At 42.1% G+C, this 19,193-nt stretch overlaps 1 protein-coding gene across 4 annotated transcripts in view; it reads left to right on the forward strand.

The window, feature by feature from the left end:
- The window catches only part of MICAL3 (microtubule associated monooxygenase, calponin and LIM domain containing 3), a 225,598-nt gene that overhangs the window by 76,696 nt on the left and 129,709 nt on the right, over positions 1 to 19,193 (forward strand). For all 4 annotated transcript variants that reach the window (XM_081958101.1, XM_081958103.1, XM_081958102.1 and 1 more), the window contains exon 2: positions 14,628 to 15,007. In XM_081958101.1, the coding sequence (XP_081814227.1) occupies positions 14,744 to 15,007 (264 nt within the window). In that variant the 5' untranslated portion in view covers positions 14,628 to 14,743. The remainder of the gene's footprint in view (positions 1 to 14,627; positions 15,008 to 19,193) is intronic.

Below are 19,193 nucleotides of genomic sequence, written 5' to 3' on the forward strand. Positions count from 1 at the left end.
CCTCTCTGATCTCTGTCTGCAAAATTAATACTTACTACTTTTACCTGTACATAGGTGTGACTGCCCTCTCCTGGATGGGATTGGGTAAATTAAAGAATTGGTTGCTTTTTATCTGAGCAGATAGCATCACCTAGCAGACCGTGCCTGGTCTTGAAAGATAAGGAGGGCTTGGCCTATTTAGCATTTGGAAAATTCTGGGGAATATCTGGCTAAAGACTAGGCTAGGAAGTTGAAACATATCCCAGAAAAAGAAAAAAACCCATTAGAACTGTTGCCAAGAAAACTGTGTGGTTGTGACCATATATTCACTAGGAGCCAAGCTCAGCTTGAACTTTGCTTTACTTCTATTTTTCTTCATAAGCTCATACACGGCATACTGATTAAGATAGAAAATAATCACTTTTGTCAAGCAAGGATAAAAGCATGGTGGAGCCATAGAGAAGACTGTAAATTCAGGCTGGAATTGATTTAAATGGAAATAAATTAAAAACCCACTCAGGGGGAAAATGCTCTTTAATTAATTAGGCCACTCAATTCCACAGTGACTCCGGGCAACATATATAAAAGCGATCGTGCCACGCAGTTTAAAAGAAAAACACCACCCAATGCTGTATTAAAAAACATCAATTTAAAAAAAACGGGATCCACAACCCACTCTAACCAAAAGCCAAAGGAAGCAGAGTGCTTTCAGAGCTCTTTTGTAGAGTGCCAACATAAGGCCAGTTGCATGGGGGAAGGACAGGGTCTTCCAGTATTTAAATCGCTAATCAAGAAAATTATGTGTGGTGTTGTTGTTTAGTCACTAAATCGTGTCCGACTCTTCACAACCCCATGGACCACGGCATGCCAGCCCCTCCCCCACCGTTCTTTTTCTGACCAAGACTTCCAAGAGCATGAAGCAAACTCTTGGTCCCGACAAAAACCCCTTTAATTAATTTACTGTGAATTCTGCTCATTCACATCCAGCAAAGTCTTTCAAGGGAGAATTTACAATCACAGACCTTATCCAGCTTGGAGAGCTGCCAGGCCAATATCTGCAAAACTTGGCAAGAAGTCTTGGAGAGGCATGAACCAATTAAGCGAACTAATTGTCTCCTGCAAACTCCACTCCCCTTTCCCTCCTCTTTTATTTCCTCTGGGAGGGCCTTCATCGTCCACATGTGGCCTTACTCCCAAGCCGACCCCTGTTCTTTAGCTGTTCCCTTCGTCTGGCAACTCTGTACATGCGCACACTGGGAATAGGCTCCAGCTGTCCGTCTGCCTCACTGATGTCTGACTCTGATCTGAAGGCAGCTGATAACTGGCATACAGCTCTGGCCCCCTCTCTGCCTCTGACACAGAGCCATCATCAGAGCCTTACACAGACTCCAGGACTGGCCCATGTTCCTCCCCAATCTCCTCACTGTCTGAATCTGCTGCCAACTCTGCTGGCTGCTAGTGGGCTATAACATCTCAACTGTCTCCTGAATTTTACCCAATTCATGTTCATTTTGTCAATGACGCTATCTAACCATCTCATCCTCTGCTGTTCTTTTCTTTTTGCCTTCCATCTTTCCCAACATCAGGGTCTTTTCCACGGAATCCTCTCTTCTCATTTCATGGCCAAAGCATTTTAGTTTCAACCTCTGTCCTTCCCAATAACAGTCAGGGTCAATTTCCTTTAGAAAGATTGTGTGTAATCAACATTTTCTTCTAAAAGTGAGACAGAGTATGGATATTGTATGAAAAGAAAAGGCTGAAATAGCCTCCCTTAATATAGCTATTTGCACTTTGTCTCCCGTAATCTTTAGTCATCAGAAAGTGAATTGAATTGATTAGAACAGGACAGAAAACTTGATTTGGCCAAGTCTGATTAGACACACAAGGAATTTGCCTCCGGTGCAAAAGCTCTCGGTGTACGTGCAAAGCAATAGAATAATAATAATCAGAGTGGAGAGTAAGAAGGGTAAATAAGAACAATGAATAATAATAATACTACAGCCATACTATATGGGTAAATACATATTGACATTAGACAGTACTGTGAGAATTACTGTAGTTTTTGAAGTATCAGATGCACTCCCCCCCCAAAGAGGGTGGAAATGTTGGTGCGTCTTATACACCGAATATGGCCATTTTTGGCCTCCCAAAAACCTGCCCCGTGCGTCCTGTTTTTGCCAAAAACGTGCCCATTTTTCACAAAAACGGGGCATGCTGAGAGTTTGGGAGGCTTGCAGAGTGCTCCTGTGGGCTGGGGCAATGATGGGTTACAGATCTCGTCGCAACTGGTACACTGCGACAGGGCCGGGCGTCCAGGCACACGTGCTGTGCATGCATGCGCACCCACCGCCTTGTGATGCTCCAGCTGCTCCATGGAGGTCGCGCAGGCGCCGTACGCTGCGCACGCGTGTGCAAGCCCCGATTGGCTTTAAAGCAGGTAAGGCGGGCAGGCGGGCCCACCAAAACACCGTTCCGGTATGGTGGCCGCTGCTCCCAGCGACCACCGGTATGCCCGTACCAGGCCGTACCGGCCCGAACCCACCACTGGGATGGGGAGGGCAAAAACTTTTTTTTTCTTGTTTTCCTCTTTGAAATCTTGGTGCGTCTTATAGTCCAGTGCATCTTATAGTCCAAAAAATATTGTAGGTGTTCGGCTAAGTAATGGCCTAAAGGGAAAAAAACTGTCCCTGTGTCTAGTTGTTTTGGCCCTCAATGCTGTAGTGTCTTCCCAAGGGGTGGAGTTGAAATAGCTTATGTCCAGGATGTGAGAGGTCTGCAGATATCTTCTCAGGCCTCCTGACCTACGCAAATATACAGGTCTTCAATGGAAGGCAGGCTGGTTGCAATTATTCTGTCTTCGGATTGCTCTCTATTCTGTGAAAGTCATGGCTCCATCACTTCAGTGCTTGCCATATTGAAAACAATGAAATCCTACAAATAGAAATACAGCAGGTTAGCATGGAAAGTCCCATGGGAGGCATCTCCCTAGGATGCTGACATAGTTTTGTGAAGGAAATGTGCGGGGTGGACAGGAACATTTTCCTGGTTGTAGGGACATGCTGAAGGTTGTAGGGTCATGCTGAAGGGACATGCCTGGTTGTAGGGACATGCTGAAGGTTGTAGGGACATGCTGAAGGGACATGCCTGGTTCTTGGGACATGCTGAAGAGCTAATGACTGGTGGTGGAGTTTTTTTTACTACCGGTTCTGTGGGTGTGGCTTGCTGGGCATGGCAGGGGAAGGATGCTGTGTAAAATATCCATTTCTTCCCCACTCCATGGGAAGGATACTGCAAAATCCCCATTTCCTCCCCACTCCATGGAAAGGTTACTGCAAAATCCCCATTTCTTCCCGATCACCTGGGACTCGGGAAGCAGAAAATAGATGGGGACAGGGCCAGTCAGAGGTGGTATTTACCAGTTCTCTGAATTACTCAAAATTTCCGCTACCGGTTCTCCAGAACTGGTGAAAACCTGTTGAATACGACCTCTGCTGCTGATCATAACTCTGCCAGAAGCAACTGAATGCCTTAACCACAACAAAGCATTCACCATATGATCCTCCTCTCCACCTTTCATTGAGATCATGGGATCTACTTTGTAAGTAGCATTCAAGTCAGTAATGCTACTCATACTTAAAATTGGCGGTCTTATTCTCCAGAGGGAGGGACTAGAACTTAGTAATGAACAGGCATAAATTTTGAACTGGGGGCGTTTCTTAGTTCACTGGTCCAGACCCATTTCAGCAGTGAAGTTTTTAACGGCCTTCCAAGCCTATTTCTTAGTGCACTTAGAAGAAAATATTTTTTCTGCATTTATTTTTAGCTCCCTGACTGATTCCCATGTGCTCTTATAAGGCAACATCTAGCAGCAAGAGATGTCCTAACCCTTAGTAGCTTTTTTCCCATTTTTCTTGGAGGGATCAGCATAGTTTTTGTGTGCATAATGTGGTTATGATTACTTAGAATGTGACTCATGCAAGCAGGTCAAAATGAGCCTCCCGGTGCAAAGTCCACAACAGAGTTGGCAAAGATCACCTGTTCTCTTCTGTTGTATAAAAATTGGAAGGAAACTCAACACACAGTTCAGAAGCTTTTGATGTTCTTCCTACATAAATGGAAAGATGGCTAGGTGGCCACACCTATATGTTCAGCCTGTTTTAGCTGGATATTCATTGTAGGAACTTTGCACATTTTTCCATCCATGATTGGAAAACTGCCATATGCCATTGTTGCCATATGGCAACAATGAAAGAATATACATTGCCATGTACATTGAAAGAAGTAATAACTGTGCTTTCATATAAGAATAAACTGAATTCTAGCTTGCTCAGTTGGAGTGTAAACATTCAGGATTCTGATTCATACCGTTGCTCGGCCCGTGCTTTCTTCGCTTTTTCCAAATCATCCATACTGCTTTGGTTGATGGTGCCCAAATAAGCTACTATAAACAATAGCTGGTTGCTTAAAAAGTCTTACCAAACTATATGTCCGAAGTTCTTTACCTACTCTTCTGGAAATTGGAGCAAGAAGAAGGGAAACAAACTGTGTCCTTACTATATGTTTTTCCTTCCTGAACTTAGTGAACAGTGCCAGTAAGTGGTTGAAGAATGACACAACCTTTCAACCCATTTTTGAAATGTACTTTATTTTTTTAAGCAACATTGGTTAAACAATTCATACTTGAAATTTTGATAGAGGAAAAACTTCTGCATCCAGGATCTAACAACTGGTTTCCCATAATTTCCAACAACTGGGAATTTGGAGACTTGAATGCTAATATTCTCCATAGTGAGGGGAGGAGTATCCAGGATGGGTTGACCTTGTCCTCTCTTGATTGGACTGAGCTATTTTAGCCACGCCTTGGTCACCAGGCTCCACCCAGTTATCGACTCAGTCCATCAACAGACGGCTGTGTTCATCCTGAGATCCTGAAGAAACATAAAGGAAAAAATTTAATGTAATTTTTCTTGGGTCGGCAGGGAGGAGATGTGATATAAATGGTAAAAAAGGGCGTTGGTACTTACCTGATATGCCTCTTCTCATAGTGGGGGAGGAGTATCCAGCCCCTCCCTGATATGGGTATGTTGCAAAATTGTTATGTTGTTTGTTGAACTGTTCTGTTGAAGTAATAAATAAAGGTTTGAAACTAAAATAAAGTCTAGAGTGGATGACACAGCGAGTTGGATAGAGTTCTTCGCCAATAACTGGGTGGAGCCTGGTGACCAAGGTGTGGCTAAAAGAGCTTATCTGACCCAGTCCAATCAAGAAAGGACAAGGTCAACCCATCCTGGATACTCCTCCCCCACTATGAGAAGAGGCGTATCAGGTAAGTACCAACGCTTTTTTCCAGAGGGTACCAGATTAGAGAAGGTTGGCATTTAATAATGAAATATGTTCCACAGAGAACACTGAATTTAAGCCAGCCCTATGTCTTGTTGAAGCAACATTTTGGACTGTCCTAAGGATGAACATTGAATATGCTAGGTGTTGCGTAATCCTGCCATAGGAACATTTGTTATTTAATAATTTGATATGCAGGGCTTTTTCAGTTGAGATGCCAATGTTTTGACATTCTTTCCTGAAGCAACTTATTGCTGATTGCTTTTAATTTGCTTTTCATGAAGTTAGATTATTTATTTGGTTATATTTTTCTTTCATTTTCTTCTAAGACAGCTATCATACATAGTTGTTCCATTTTATCTCGATAGCATAGCAGTCCTCCATGAAAAAGTGACAGATCCCAAATCATACAATAAGTTGTATTATTTGACAGATCCCAAATCATGTTCTGGGGTTGACTTGAGCAAAATCTTCTAATCTCTCTAATGTGTTGGGTGTTCTTGTTGCTTTAAAATCACATTTCTGTTTTATTTGTTAGAGTTAACAACTCTTGATCTTATGATGAGTGGTTCCATAGTGTAAATTTAAATAAAATGTAAGACCTAACCTTTTATCTAACTCATCTGTTGGCTTCTCTTTTCTAATATCAAAAATGATATGGAACTGCATGGCATGTTTACATTTATTTTGTTTATAGATAAAACTTCTACACCAGCCATCTTACCTAAAGTGACATTGGTAGGTGTACAAACAACATAATAAAATAATATAAAAACATGGTTTAAAGCACAGTTAAAATGTAATGGAAAACAAAGTTAAACTTTGCAAGTTGAAAGTAAGAGCTACAGGTAAAAGAGTTAGCATTAAACTTGTTGAGGTTGCTGTACTGTGTTGTGCTGTACTGAATTGTTAGTAGGATTCATGATGATAATATTTGATAAATATTGGCCTTTTAATTAATTTTACCTGAACAGTTCGATTAGCTTGCTTGTAATTTCTATCAAATTTGTAGCTCAGGGTTGAATTGTGGAGACCTTGGTTAACTTGTTAATTTGATTGTTTTCTTGTAGATGTTTCATTACCCACCTAGATAACATCTTCAATGTTAGAAGGGAATGGGGTTTGCTCTCAGTTTATATACAATGGGTTTCCCTGTCAGTGTTGCTGGGAGTGGGTTTTTCTTGGTAGTTCTTTGATAAGTTTACTATTTGATGTACTGCACCTGGGTGTTGATTGCTGGTGAGAAGGAGTTCTGGTCTTTTTGTTTCCTTCTTAGAATAGACAAATATACTAACAAATGAGAAGAACATCCGTGGGATTACCACTCTCAGAATTCAAAGTAAGACTATAATGCAGTGTCTAGAAATTATAGTGCTCTCATGCGTATAACCAAAAGTATGGATCTGGTATGGATTCATCATCAACACCCAGATAAACTAGAATTAATACCAGGATTAATACCAGACCAACGAGCAATCAATAGACAATACCTCAATCAACGAACTGACAAATCGGGTAATAGTAAAAGACACTAATCAAGAAACTACCAAGAAGAAAACAACATTCCAACATGACAGGGCAAGCTACTGTATATAAACAGGGAGAAACCCCAGTCCCTGCTAGCACTGAATGTGTTACATAGTTGGGTGTTGAAACGTCTGCGAGAAAACAACCAAGCTTGGAGAGCGTCAAGGTCTCCATATAATTTTCTTCTTGCCATTATTCCCTCTTGTGTTTGATATAGAACTCGACTAAGATGTACATCTTTCTGTACATCCTTGTAGGCAACATAACATCTGGGCAGGCCTGATCTGTGATTTACATAGCTCAGCTTTCAAAGCATGGGTGTCCTCATCATTTTGAGCCTCTTGAATTGGCTCTGGGTTTGCCTATATAAAATGTTAAAACAAATGCATTACTTCTGCCAGACTGCAACGTTCTGCCTGATAATTATGGATAGGTTTACAATACAGTCCTCTTTTCTTTCCCCCTCTAGTGATTATAGGCAGCACGTCTGCCATACTGATATTTATAATTCCCAAGGCTATCATAGAGAAGTGGAAAGAATTAGGCTGTTTTTCTTGGTCTGCCTGGTGGCCTTGACCTTTGCAACTTGAAATCTTTTGATGTCAGCACACCAAAGGATTAAAAAGGTGTTTCACCAGCTATCTGAAACAAAAGGAAAGAAGCACTTTAGATGTTTCTTATCTTGTTGTGGAGTGGATGGAAAGTGACGTTTCTTTGATCCCTGCTACTCTATTACGAATGATCTCACTAGAATGCTATGGGCCTCTGACCCAACCTCTTCGGTTTAAGTCAGAAACTGTCCAGCAGGCTTCTAAGACTATCTATTGATCCTTTTGCTTTTTGACCTGGTTAGCTGCATTATACAGCAGCGATTCTCAATATGCTGCCTGCGGAGTAGATTCATGTGGAGAAAAGTTAATATTCTGCATTTCCCTTAAATTTGTCAAGCAATGCTGCAAAACACAGTTGTTTTTCCTGGGAAGAATAACACCACCTGGTTGGCAGTAATCTTTTAGGGACTTTTTGCTGTCTGTCCTCATGTATTACATAGTCTTTTTTTTTTGTTTCTTTTGTTCTGGAACCTGAGACACACAGTCAAGGACAAGTACTTACTAGCAGTTGTACAGAGGAAAAGGGTTCTTCCTGCGTCTTTCCTCGTGAATTAAAAATCCATCTGCTCCCTTCCTTTCTTCCTCCTCTCCAATGCATAGACCAAGGAATAGGCTCTGAGTCAGTGCTAGGACAAAGTATACAAGGTGTTGCAAGTTCACAGTAACATCCAGCCCAGACATGCATAAGCAGTACCTTGGAAACTGGGCAGATGTGTTTCCCTCCCATCTCACTTCCTGCCCTTGGGATTCAAGGGGGGAAAGAGGGTGCCCCCTCTTGGGAGGAGGATGGAAATTCTTAACAGAGTTGGAAGGGACCGTATAGGTCATCTAGTCCAACCCCCCGCTCAAGCAGGAGACTCTACACCATTTCTGACAAATGGCAGTCCAATCTCTTCTTGAAAGTCTCAAGTGATTTAAGCCCCCACAACTTCCGAAGGCAACTTGGTTGATTGTTCTCACTGTCAGAAAGTTCCTCCTTATTTCTAGGTTGAATCTCTCCTTGGTCAGTTTCCATCCATTATTTCTTTCTGTCCAGCCTTCAGATGCTTTGGAAAATAGCTTGACCCTCCCTCCTCTCTGTGGCAGCCCCTCAAATATTGGAAGACCACTATCATGTCTCCCCCTGGTCCTTCTCTTCACTAGACTAGCCATGCCCAGTTCCTGTAACTGTTCTTCATATGTTTTAGTTTCGTCCCCTAACTACCCCGGTTGCTCTTCTCTGCACTTTTTCTAGAGTCTCAAATTATGGTAGATAGGTTGTATATTATAGTTAATTTTCCCACTAACCGAATTTCTAATCTTTTTCTGGACTTCTTGACAGCCCTGTCGAGGTTTGCACCGTGCAAAGCTTTGAGTACTACACCAGCAAAAAAGGGGACAGATTTCCCCAGTCTAGTCATGTCTGACTTTAGGGAGCGGTGCTCCTCTCTGTGTTTAGCCAAGGGAGCCAGTGTTGTCCGTAAAGATAATCAGATTTCTTTTGGCAGAGTTTTTTTTTCTAGAGTAGATTAGAGTTCATTTCCACGGATGCCTGAAGGGTTAGCCTCAGTTGGTTGGTGGGTCACAAAAGTAAAGAATGGGGGAGATTCTATTGGAGACTCGGCTTTCTGAGATGAGAGAATTCCAGGCCTTTCTCTTTTAACCTCCTTTGAAATTGTTTTAAAAAGTGAAGGTTCCCCTCAAACATATGTGCTAGTCATTCCCAACTCTAGGGGACGGTGCTCATCTCTGTTTGAAAGCTGAAGAGCCAGCGCTATCTGAAGACGCCTCCGTGGTCATGTGGCCAGCATGACTAAATGCTGAAGGCACACAGAACACTGTTAATCTTCCCACCAAAGTGGTCCCTATTTTTCTACTTGCATTTTTACGTGCTTTCAAACTGCTAGGTTGTGGAAGCCGGGACAAGTAACGGGAGCTCACTCCACTATGCAGTGCTAGGGATTCGAACCACGAACTGCCGACCTTTCTGATCGACAAGCTCAGTGTCTTAGCCACTGTGTCCCCTGAAATTGTTTTACATGCACATTATTATAGCATCCCAGTTAGGCAAAGTGTCTTTTCCCCCTTCTCCCAAAACAAGATGTAGCAGGGGATATAGATGTGCTAAATTTAGCTTCAAATTTGGTCTTTAGATTTCTCTTGGTACTTAATTGCTGAGTGTTCTTTGTTTTATGGTCCCTATTAATACATAAAGTGTTTTATCTGTAGTAGAAGGGTGTAAGTGTAACTTGACACACTAAAGAGGTTTGGAAGTACATGCCAGATTGGATTTCTGGGAAGACACAATCTTTAATATGGATCAGAAGATGTAGAATACTTACCCAGAGTTGTACATTATTGTTGTTGTTGCCCAGAATCTTTTGAAACAGGGCCAACTCATTTAAACAATAATAATTATTGGTTTCTGTGTGTGTATATATATATGTGTGTATGTGTGTGTGTGTGTGTGTGTGTGTGTGTATGTATGTATGTATGTATGTGTGTGTGTTACAACTCCTGGTATGCCCAAATATGGGAGGGAGCTCACTACTCCCCCTTTCTGTCCTTCGGCTCATTACAGAGGACCATCCAGGCAGAAAACCATATTTTTATTTTTAATGTTGCTTTTTTATATTTGTGTTGTATTTGTGCTCCCTTTATTTATTTATTTATCTCCCTTTATTTATTTATCAGCACAAATACAACGTATGTATGTATGTATGTATGTATGTATGTATGTATTTGTGTCACAACCCCTGGTATGCCCCCTTTCTGTCCTTTGGCTCATTACAGAGGATCATCCAGGCAGAAAACCATATTTTTATTTTTAATGTTGCCTTTTTATATTTGTGTTGTATTTGTGCTGATAAATAAATAAAGGGAGACTAGTATAGATCTATTTCAAACTATTTAGCTCTCATCAGCCCTGGTTCGATTCCCAGTAAGGGTATGGCTAGCTGTTATATACATAACAGAATTCAAAGGATTTTTTAAAAAATCTTAGATTAGAAGCAATTGCTAAAAGAGAAGAAACAGAAAGCTGATATTATTTTTTTGCTCACATGTTAGTGAGTTTATAGTGATAACAATTTGTGCCTTACAGGGCAGTTGAAAAACAAGCTTTATACATCATGGCAAGGCAATTGAGCAGTTTTATTCACAGCATTAAAACAGCTGCATCTTTACACAGCTTGTGCCGCTGCCTCAAAAGTTGTCTCTGGTTGCTTTTTCTTATATATGCATGGACATGCACCACTATCCTGTTTCCCCCAAAATAAGACCTCCCTGAATAATAAGCTCAAAAATATTGTAACACAGCAGCAGCCATGAGGTGACCACGCTCACCTCCTCCTGAACCTCAAAAATAATAATGCCTCCTCAAAAATAAGGCCAAGTGCTTATTTCAGGGGGGTCAAAAGAAAATAAGATAAGGGGTTATTTGCACCTGGGACACAGATGTGGAGATAACCAGGGAAAAGCTGCTAAACCATCATAAAAAAGTAAAGGTAAAGGTTCCCTCACACATATGTGCTCGTCATTCCTGACTCTATCTCCGTTTCAAAGCTGAAGAGCCAGTGCTGTCCGAAGACTTCTCCGTGGTCATGTGGCCGGCATGAGTAAATGCTGAAGGCCCACGCTGTTACCTTCCCACCAAAGGTGGTTCCTATTTTTCTACTTGCATTTTTACATGCTTTTGCATTGCTAGGTTGGCAGAAGCTGAGACAAGTAACGGGAGCTCACTCCGTTATGCGGTGCTAGGGATTCAAACTGCTGAACTGCCAACCTTCTGAATGACAAGCTCGGCATCTTAGCCACTGAGCCACCTTAAACCATCAAGGAAGCTTTAAAAGACACGGGCACTTTAATGCTTCAAAAAAGAGGTGCCTTTTGAAAGAGCCCCTTTGAATGCTTTGCACAACTTTTAGGCCTTTGTTTTTGTATATATTAGGTTTTACTGAGTAACTTTGGAGAGGGGAAAATGTGCCCGTTGCCAGCGGCGCTCTGATAAAGGAACATAGTGCTGCCTTTGTTTAAACACTGAACCAGAATTTTTAAGGCCTAGTCAACCCTATCAACCATAGTGATTTTGGTTTACAAATACTGTAATGTTAAAACCTAGAACAAGGGTGGGCAACTGTTTGGTAGCTGCAGGCCACATATTTCAGAGAAGTCTTAGACCTACAGTGGGTGGGATTTTTATGCAGCTGGCTAGCTGAAAAGATTTTTGTTTTTATCTGCCAGAGATTGGGGGGGAGTAGTTAGAGCTTTCTAAAGTTTGTCCGAAACTATTTTAAGATCTATATTATGGTTTTCACATGTTTCCTGACTCAGAATGCTAGAAAACCACAGATTTGCAGTGCTTGTCAGGGATGACACTATAGTTCTCAAACTAGGGCATCCGTGGGCCAGATGCTTCACGCATTGGCCACCCCCACCCCCTGTTTTAGAATAAAGAGGAAAAGTATGATATGTCATATGACGATGATGGGACAACACGAATTTGACATCCCTGAGCTAGAATCCAGAAAGTTATGATGGTACCCAAGCAGTTGAAGCCTTACTCTTTTTTGTAGGTGAATATATGACACGTATACCAATAGGGCCAGATTTGACGCTGTTGCAGACATCTTGACTTTTTTGACCCCTTCCTACATCCCAGGCTCAAGCAGCCAGCCCTCTTGTTACAGATTTCCCACCTTTGCTGCAAAAGCCAGTTTGCACTTTATGACGGGGCTGGCTTTCCACCATGTGCACACGTGCTGTGCGCGCATGCGCACCCACAGCCTTCGATGCTCCAGCTGCTTGGCGGAGCATCGCGCAGGCACCGTACACTTGTGCACATGTGCAAATGGCCCAGTTGGGTCAAATACAGGTAAGGAATGCAGGCAGGCGGGTGGGCCCTTCGAAGCACCGTACCGGAACGATGCCTGCTGCTCCCAGCAGGCACCTGTACACCCGTACCGGGGCGTACTGGCTGGAACTCACCACTGAAAGGAAACCCAAGATGCATTATGGTGTGTATAAAACATCAAGGCTTACTTCTACTTCATAAGGTCCCTTCGTTTTGTGTGTGTGTGTGTGTGTGTGTGTGTGTGTGTGTGTGTGTGTGTGTGTGCATGCCTGTGTATGTATATTTGCCTCAATACCTTGATGCCTTTAAAGAGGGAAAGGTAGTGCTTGAGGAATGCATTCAACACAGCTGCACTTTTATGTCTGGACAATGGACAATAGCTAATCTAATGTAATTAGTCTAGGATTTGTTTCAGGAAGCGGGTGGGATATATTCAGTGTGGGTAACTCGTTTTCAAAGCATATTAAGTGGCTAGAATTGGATTGCTGGCTCTGTAATGTATATAATCTTTGGTTTTTCAACTGGCACATATTGCAAGTCAAAAGGGAATTTGGTCCAGAACAAATAACAACCCCCATCATTTGTGGAAGTTTCTCTGCCTGGGAGGCCCAATACATCCTCTGCTATTTTAATATATTCCTTAAATATGGTATTAAAAAAACCAGATGCCTCATGATGTTAGTGGCTATATGTAGGTATATATTCTAACAGTTCTGTAGCTATAGCTAAGCGTTATGCCTGAGGATATACTGACTCCAAAGATCGGTCATAACCCATACAAAACCATAATTTGAAGTTGATTTGTAAATCGTAATTGCACTGACCAAAATTAAGCAGCATACAGCTGAAACTCGAAAAATTAGTATATCGTGCAAAAGTTCATTTACTTCAATAATGCAACTTAAAAGGTGAAACTAATATATGAGATACAACTCATTACATGCAAAGCAAGATAGTTCAAGCCGTGATTTGTCATAATTGTGATGATTATGGCGTACAGCTCATGAAAACCCCAAATCCACCATCTCAGAAAATTAGAATATTACATGCAATCAATAAAACAAGGATTGTACATAGAACAATATTGGACCTCTGAAAAGTATAAGCATGCATATGTACTCAGTACTTGGTTTGGGCCCCTTTTGCAGCAATTACTGCCTCAATGCGGCGTGGCATGGAAGCTATCAGCCTGTGGCACTGCTGAGGTGTTATGGAGGACCAGGATGCTTCAATAGTGGCCTTCAGCTCTTCTGCATTGTTCGGTCTCATGTCTCTCATCTTGCTCTTGGCAATGCCCCATAGATTCTCTATGGAGTTCAGGTCAGACGAGTTTGCTGGCCAATCAAGCACAGTAATCCCACAGTCATTGAACCAGGTTTTGGTGCTTTTGGCAGTGTAGGCAGCTGGAAAATGAAGTCAGCATCCCCATAAAGCTCGTCTGCGGAAGGAAGCATGAAGTGCTCCAAAATCTCCTGGTAGACGGCTGCGTTGACCCTGGTCTTAAGCACAGTGGTCCAAAGTCCTGTTGCTCAGTGGTCCAAAGTCCTCTTTTCTGATGAGAGCAACTTTTGCATCTCATTTGGAAACCAAAGACCCAGAGTATGGAGGAAGAATGGAGAGGCCAATCAAGCGCAGTAATCCCATAGTCATTGAACCAGTTTTTGGTGCTTTTGGCAAAAGTTGCTGTATTTGAATTAACCCACCCTTATGGAAACACCTTCTTTGCTTGTACATTCCTAAGAAGGTTTTGCTGGTGGTTTATTATATGAATGCTGCTGGATAGGGTTTATAACATCTAGCTTAATGAAAAGAAGGACTAGGGGCAGGGGTTGGTTCCGGGAGTCACTACTGCTGGTTTCTCATGGGTGCGTCACACGCACATGTGCAGTACAATAAAAATTGTTCTGCACATGTGCAGAAGCAAAAAACAAGATAGTGGCGCCATTGCCACCTAGGCCACCTAGCAAGGAAGAGGTAGACAGGCTTAATTCTTCCGCAGAAAGAAAACTGCTAGCTAGATAATGCATTGTGGATTTTCTAATGGTGGATGAATGATATAGACATTGATAGAGTTCACAAAGCATAGTTTTCAAAGTCTTCCTTAAAAACAGAATTCCTAATCTTTATTTTGCCAGAAACATGAAATCTCTGCTTAATGCAATAAAGGATGTGATAGAAGGCAGACCATATTATTCAGAGTGGACCTTTCTGTGCCCTTCCCTCTGTTTAGCAGGTATAAGCTGAGTGGGCTTTTTAAATGCTAATGACAGGATGTGAATGTAGATATAAATTCATCTGTGCCTATCTAGTAATCTTTTTTCCTCCTTTCCTTTCTCTAGATTAATTATGCTTATGGAATAAAAGAAGCAGTTATTGATGAGCAAAATAGTGGACCAGAAGACAGGCAGACTGGAACGCATCAGCTGCCGGGGAAACCCCTGGCCAAACTGGAAGCATGGAGGAGGGGATTAATGGAAAGATGAACCAGGCCCATGTCCTGTTTGACCGATTTGTCCAAGCTTCCACTTGCAAAGGGACTCTGAAAGCCTTTCAAGAGCTCTGTGATTATTTGGAGCTGAAGCCCAAGGATTACCGTACTTTCTACCACAAGCTCAAATCCAAGTTGAGTTATTGGAAAGCTAAAGCTCTTTGGGCCAAGTTGGACAAGAGGGGCTGCCACAAAGACTATAAGAAGGGGAAAGTGTGCGCCAACACGAAGGTGAGCATGGAAAAGCGGCTTACGTTTATTTGATTCCTACTTATGAGAATGGCCTCCGTACACTATATACCGTAGTTTTTGGAGTATGAGACGCCACCCCCCCCCCCCAATAGAGTATGGAAATGTTGGTGCATTTTATATACCTAATACAGCCATTTTTGGCTTCCTGAAGTCCTGCCCCTGCACCACATTTTGGCAAAAAACAGGTTGTTTTTTACAAAAACGGAGGCATTTTTGTCTTCACCTAGCAGCACTCTGCAGGCTTCAGCAGGGCTGGGAGAAGGTAAAAATGCCTCTGTTTTTTGCCCGTTTTTTTAAAAAACGGGGGTGTTTTTGCCTTCCCCCAGCCCTACTGAAGCCTGCAGAGTGCTCCAGGGGGCTGGGGAGGACAAAAATGTTTTTCTTACTTACCTCTTCAAAATCTTGGTGTATCTTATATACAGGTAGTTTATTAATTAAGTGTGGATGAACCGAAGCAACAAACTGTAGTTTTCCAAAGCATGGGGAAGAAGAGTGAGGAAGAATTAGGAAAAGGAAAAAGAAGCATTGACTTCCGACTTTCTCTGTTGCAGTAAAATAAGGCCTTAAAAATGAAATCACAACTTTTTGTTTTTTTCATAATAGTGCAAATTAGCAATTTCTCTAAGGATCCATCAGTCTAATTGGTAAAACCCAAAATCAAAGTTCATTACTAATTATTTTTTACTTCATTCTAGTCAAACAGTGAAAAAGGTGTTTACGTTTTCAGAGGGAGAAAAAAACATTTGGGAGAAGTTATTAGGCCGTTATTAGGCCGTTTAGCAATATATTAGACAAGAAACTTTACTTTATTTTTAATTTTCTCGTTGGATTTTGATCTTAACGAGGCTCTCTTGAATAATCCAACAACCAGTTTTATATAAACTAGTATAAAGTTATTCTTTGAAAGCATCAATTAAACTTAAATGTCTGTCTTTCGTGATCTCAACTCTAACTTCGGTCAGCAAATCTTCCACTAACTTTTTCAGGGTTCTGTCAAACAGAGTCACATTTAAACAATGATTCACTTGAGCGTGTAGCCTGCCAGGTACCAGCGATGAGTAGAGAAATGATCAGCAGCTGTGTTTGCTTCTATTCCTTATGCGCATTTACAAGAGGTTCCTAAGCTGTGTACAGTTCACTTTGTGCTTTGGAGACCATCTGCGCATCATTTCTCAGTATCCAACCTTTAGCCTTATGGTTTTCTGTTCTGGCTGCCTGGTAGCTTAATGAGACATATCCAAATATGTCTCTCTAAATGAAACGAATCAAGGATCATGATCCCCCAATAAGGAAGACAAATGTTCCCTTCCAAAAAATACAGATAAAGAGAGGAATGAAGAAGTTCTCTTACATTTTAAAGATAAGAAGCTGTTGAAAACAAAGGGACAAGCAAGAGATAAAAAGAACTGTAAACAGGACTGTTAGGAAGCACAGTGCCTTTGAAGATTAGGCTGAAAATCAACTGGAGGGGGTGTTTTTCTGTGGTTTCCAGATCTTTTTCCTATCTGTTCCATGTTATTGTTTCTCTCCTGTGGCATTTTTAAAATAGAATTATAAAGTTGGGATCTTAGAGGTCTTCTAATCCAATCTGCCTTGCGTTCAGTTATGTTCCTCTTCTGGTCCTGGATAATACGTTGGCTTACTCTACCTTCTCCCCTCCCACCCCACCCCACCTCCTTTTTTTTAAAAATTAAATTAGCAGTCTCCAAAGTTGGAAACTTTAAAGACTTTTGTGGATTTCAAGTCACAAAGTTCCTCAGCCAGCTGGCTGGGGTATCCTGGGAGTTGAAGTCCAGAAGTCTTAAGTGGCCAATTTTGGAGACCTCCTGTGCTAAATGATGGAGGGAAGGTTTTTTGGTGTCGTGTCATATATTTCCAAAAGTATTTTGGGTGTGCAAGAAGGAATGGCCTGTGCAGATGGAGATCAGTTTATTTTGTAAAAGTGGTGTCGTGATTTACTGACCGTTAATTGTAATTGTTCATTTTTCTTCTCCTTTTATGTCCCAGGTGGTCCTTGTTCGTTTGTTTAAAGAACATGAGTTCTCTGTGTATATTTACACACATTTGGGGGGGGGGGGTGGATGGAAAAATCCCCAGGTCTGGTCTCAGATTAAAATCAGTGACCCAAGTTGGTTGCCAAGATGTAGAAATAGGCAAAACATAGGATTTTCTGCGTGCTTTTAATTCAGTCTGATTTCTCCATCTAACCTTCCTTCTATGGCTGTGATGGTGAACCTGTGGCACGCGGAGCCATTTGTTAGGGCATACGAGGCTTTGCCTTGTCAGTTCGAGCGCACATGCGCGCACTGGCCAGCTGACTTCAGCCTTCATTTTCACCCATTTTTCACCCTCCGGAGGCTTTGGAGGGAGAAAAACGGCCCTACGGGCAAACCTGAATTCCGTTCCCAAACTTCTGGGTTGCTCATAGGACTGTTTTTCGCCTTCAGGAGGGCCTGTGGGGGAGGCTGTTTTCGCCCTCCCCAGACTCCCAGAAAGCCTCTGGAGCCTGGGGGGTGTGTGAAAAACGTGTGGGGGGGTCATGTGCATAGAATTATGGGTGTGGGCACGCCCGTGCACGACCCCCCTGCACTCCCCCCGCTTTTGGCGCACGATGGGAAAAAGGTTAGCCATCACTGTCCTATGGGATCATGTTAAATTTAGGGCCATCTTTATTTTTGAATATATGCAGTATTGGATTACCTTTGTAACATTGAGCAATGGTTGGTCCCACTGCATTGGCTTATATGTCCCAAAGGTGCTTTTTCAAGAGGCAACTGGACTTCCTTGTTTTTCTTTGAAGATGTTTCGCTTCTCATCCAAGAAGCTTCTTCAGCTCTCTTGGATGAAAAGTGCAATGTTTTCAAGGAAAAAACAAAGTAAGTCCAGTTGAAAAAGCATCTTTGGGGCAACCATGACCTGGATGACTGAGAATCTCCCTAGACTTTTGCTTATATGGATATTTGCTGTGATAAGTCAGAGCTGTTGTCTTGGATAAATGTCTCCCACCAATTTCATTTTATTCCAGTACCACTGGAATAAACTAACACTGGAACACTAAGAGGCAAAAGAGGATAAGACAGTAAAAGGGAAAATCTGAGCTTCACATCTATAATGTGATCTGCATATGCAGCAGAGGGTTCTGAGATAATTGAATGAATTGTGGTTATAAGTAGTCCTCGACTTAGGACCACATTTGAACTCCAGATTTCTATGGCTAAGCAAGACTTCTGTTTAATGAATTTGGCCCCATTTCGTGACCTTTGTTGCCCTTGTTAAGTGAATCACTGAAGTTGTTAAGTTAGCAACATAATTGTGAACTGAATCTGGTTTCCACATTAACTTTGCGTATCAAAAGGTCACAAAAGGCGATCAAATGATCCTGGGACCCTGCAACTGTCATAAAGATGAGTCAGCTGCCAAGCGCCTGAATTTTGGTCACGTGACATGGGAATACTGCAGCGGGTTGTAAGTGAAAAAAAGGGGTTATAAGCCACATTTTCCAGTGCTGTTGTAACTTCAAATGGTCACTAAATGAATGGTTGTAAGTCAAGGACTATCTCTACTTCTGACTGCAGATGTGGACGCCCTTAATACGTCTGTAAAATTAAAACTCCCCTGCAAATAAAAACTCACAGATTTAACAGATTAACAGAGTTGGAAGAGACCTTGTAGTCCAACCCCCCGCCCAAGCAGGAGACCCTGCCTACACCATTTCTCACAAATGGCAGTCCAGTCTCTTCTTGAAAGCTTCCAGTGATGAAGCTCCCACAACTTCTGAAGGCAAGCTCTTCTATTGATTGATTGTTCTCACTGTCAGACTAATGCAGGGATGTCGAACTCGATTTCATTGAGGACTGCATCAGGGTTGTGTTTGAACTCAGGCAGCCGAAGTGGACATGGCTAGGGCGGGCGTGGCCAGCTCGACACCATCGTCTCGGTGACAACTGTGGTTGCCTGAGCACTCTGCCAGAGAAAAACGGGCTCCCGTGTATTAAGTATATCTCCTTTCGGAGATTAGAGTTGAGTAGCAGAAGGTAGTAACGAATGTACCGCTGAATAGTCACTCACAGCCACCGAAGGTAAAACAAGGATAGCTTTACTTTCGTTAATAAACAGTCTCCAAGACAAGCTATAAGTAAGTCTTGAATTATATGTACAGTCTATG

The sequence above is a fragment of the Natrix helvetica genome, assembly GCF_964273705.1.
Source record: "Natrix helvetica genome assembly, chromosome: 6".
Lineage (NCBI taxonomy): Eukaryota > Metazoa > Chordata > Lepidosauria > Squamata > Natricidae > Natrix > Natrix helvetica.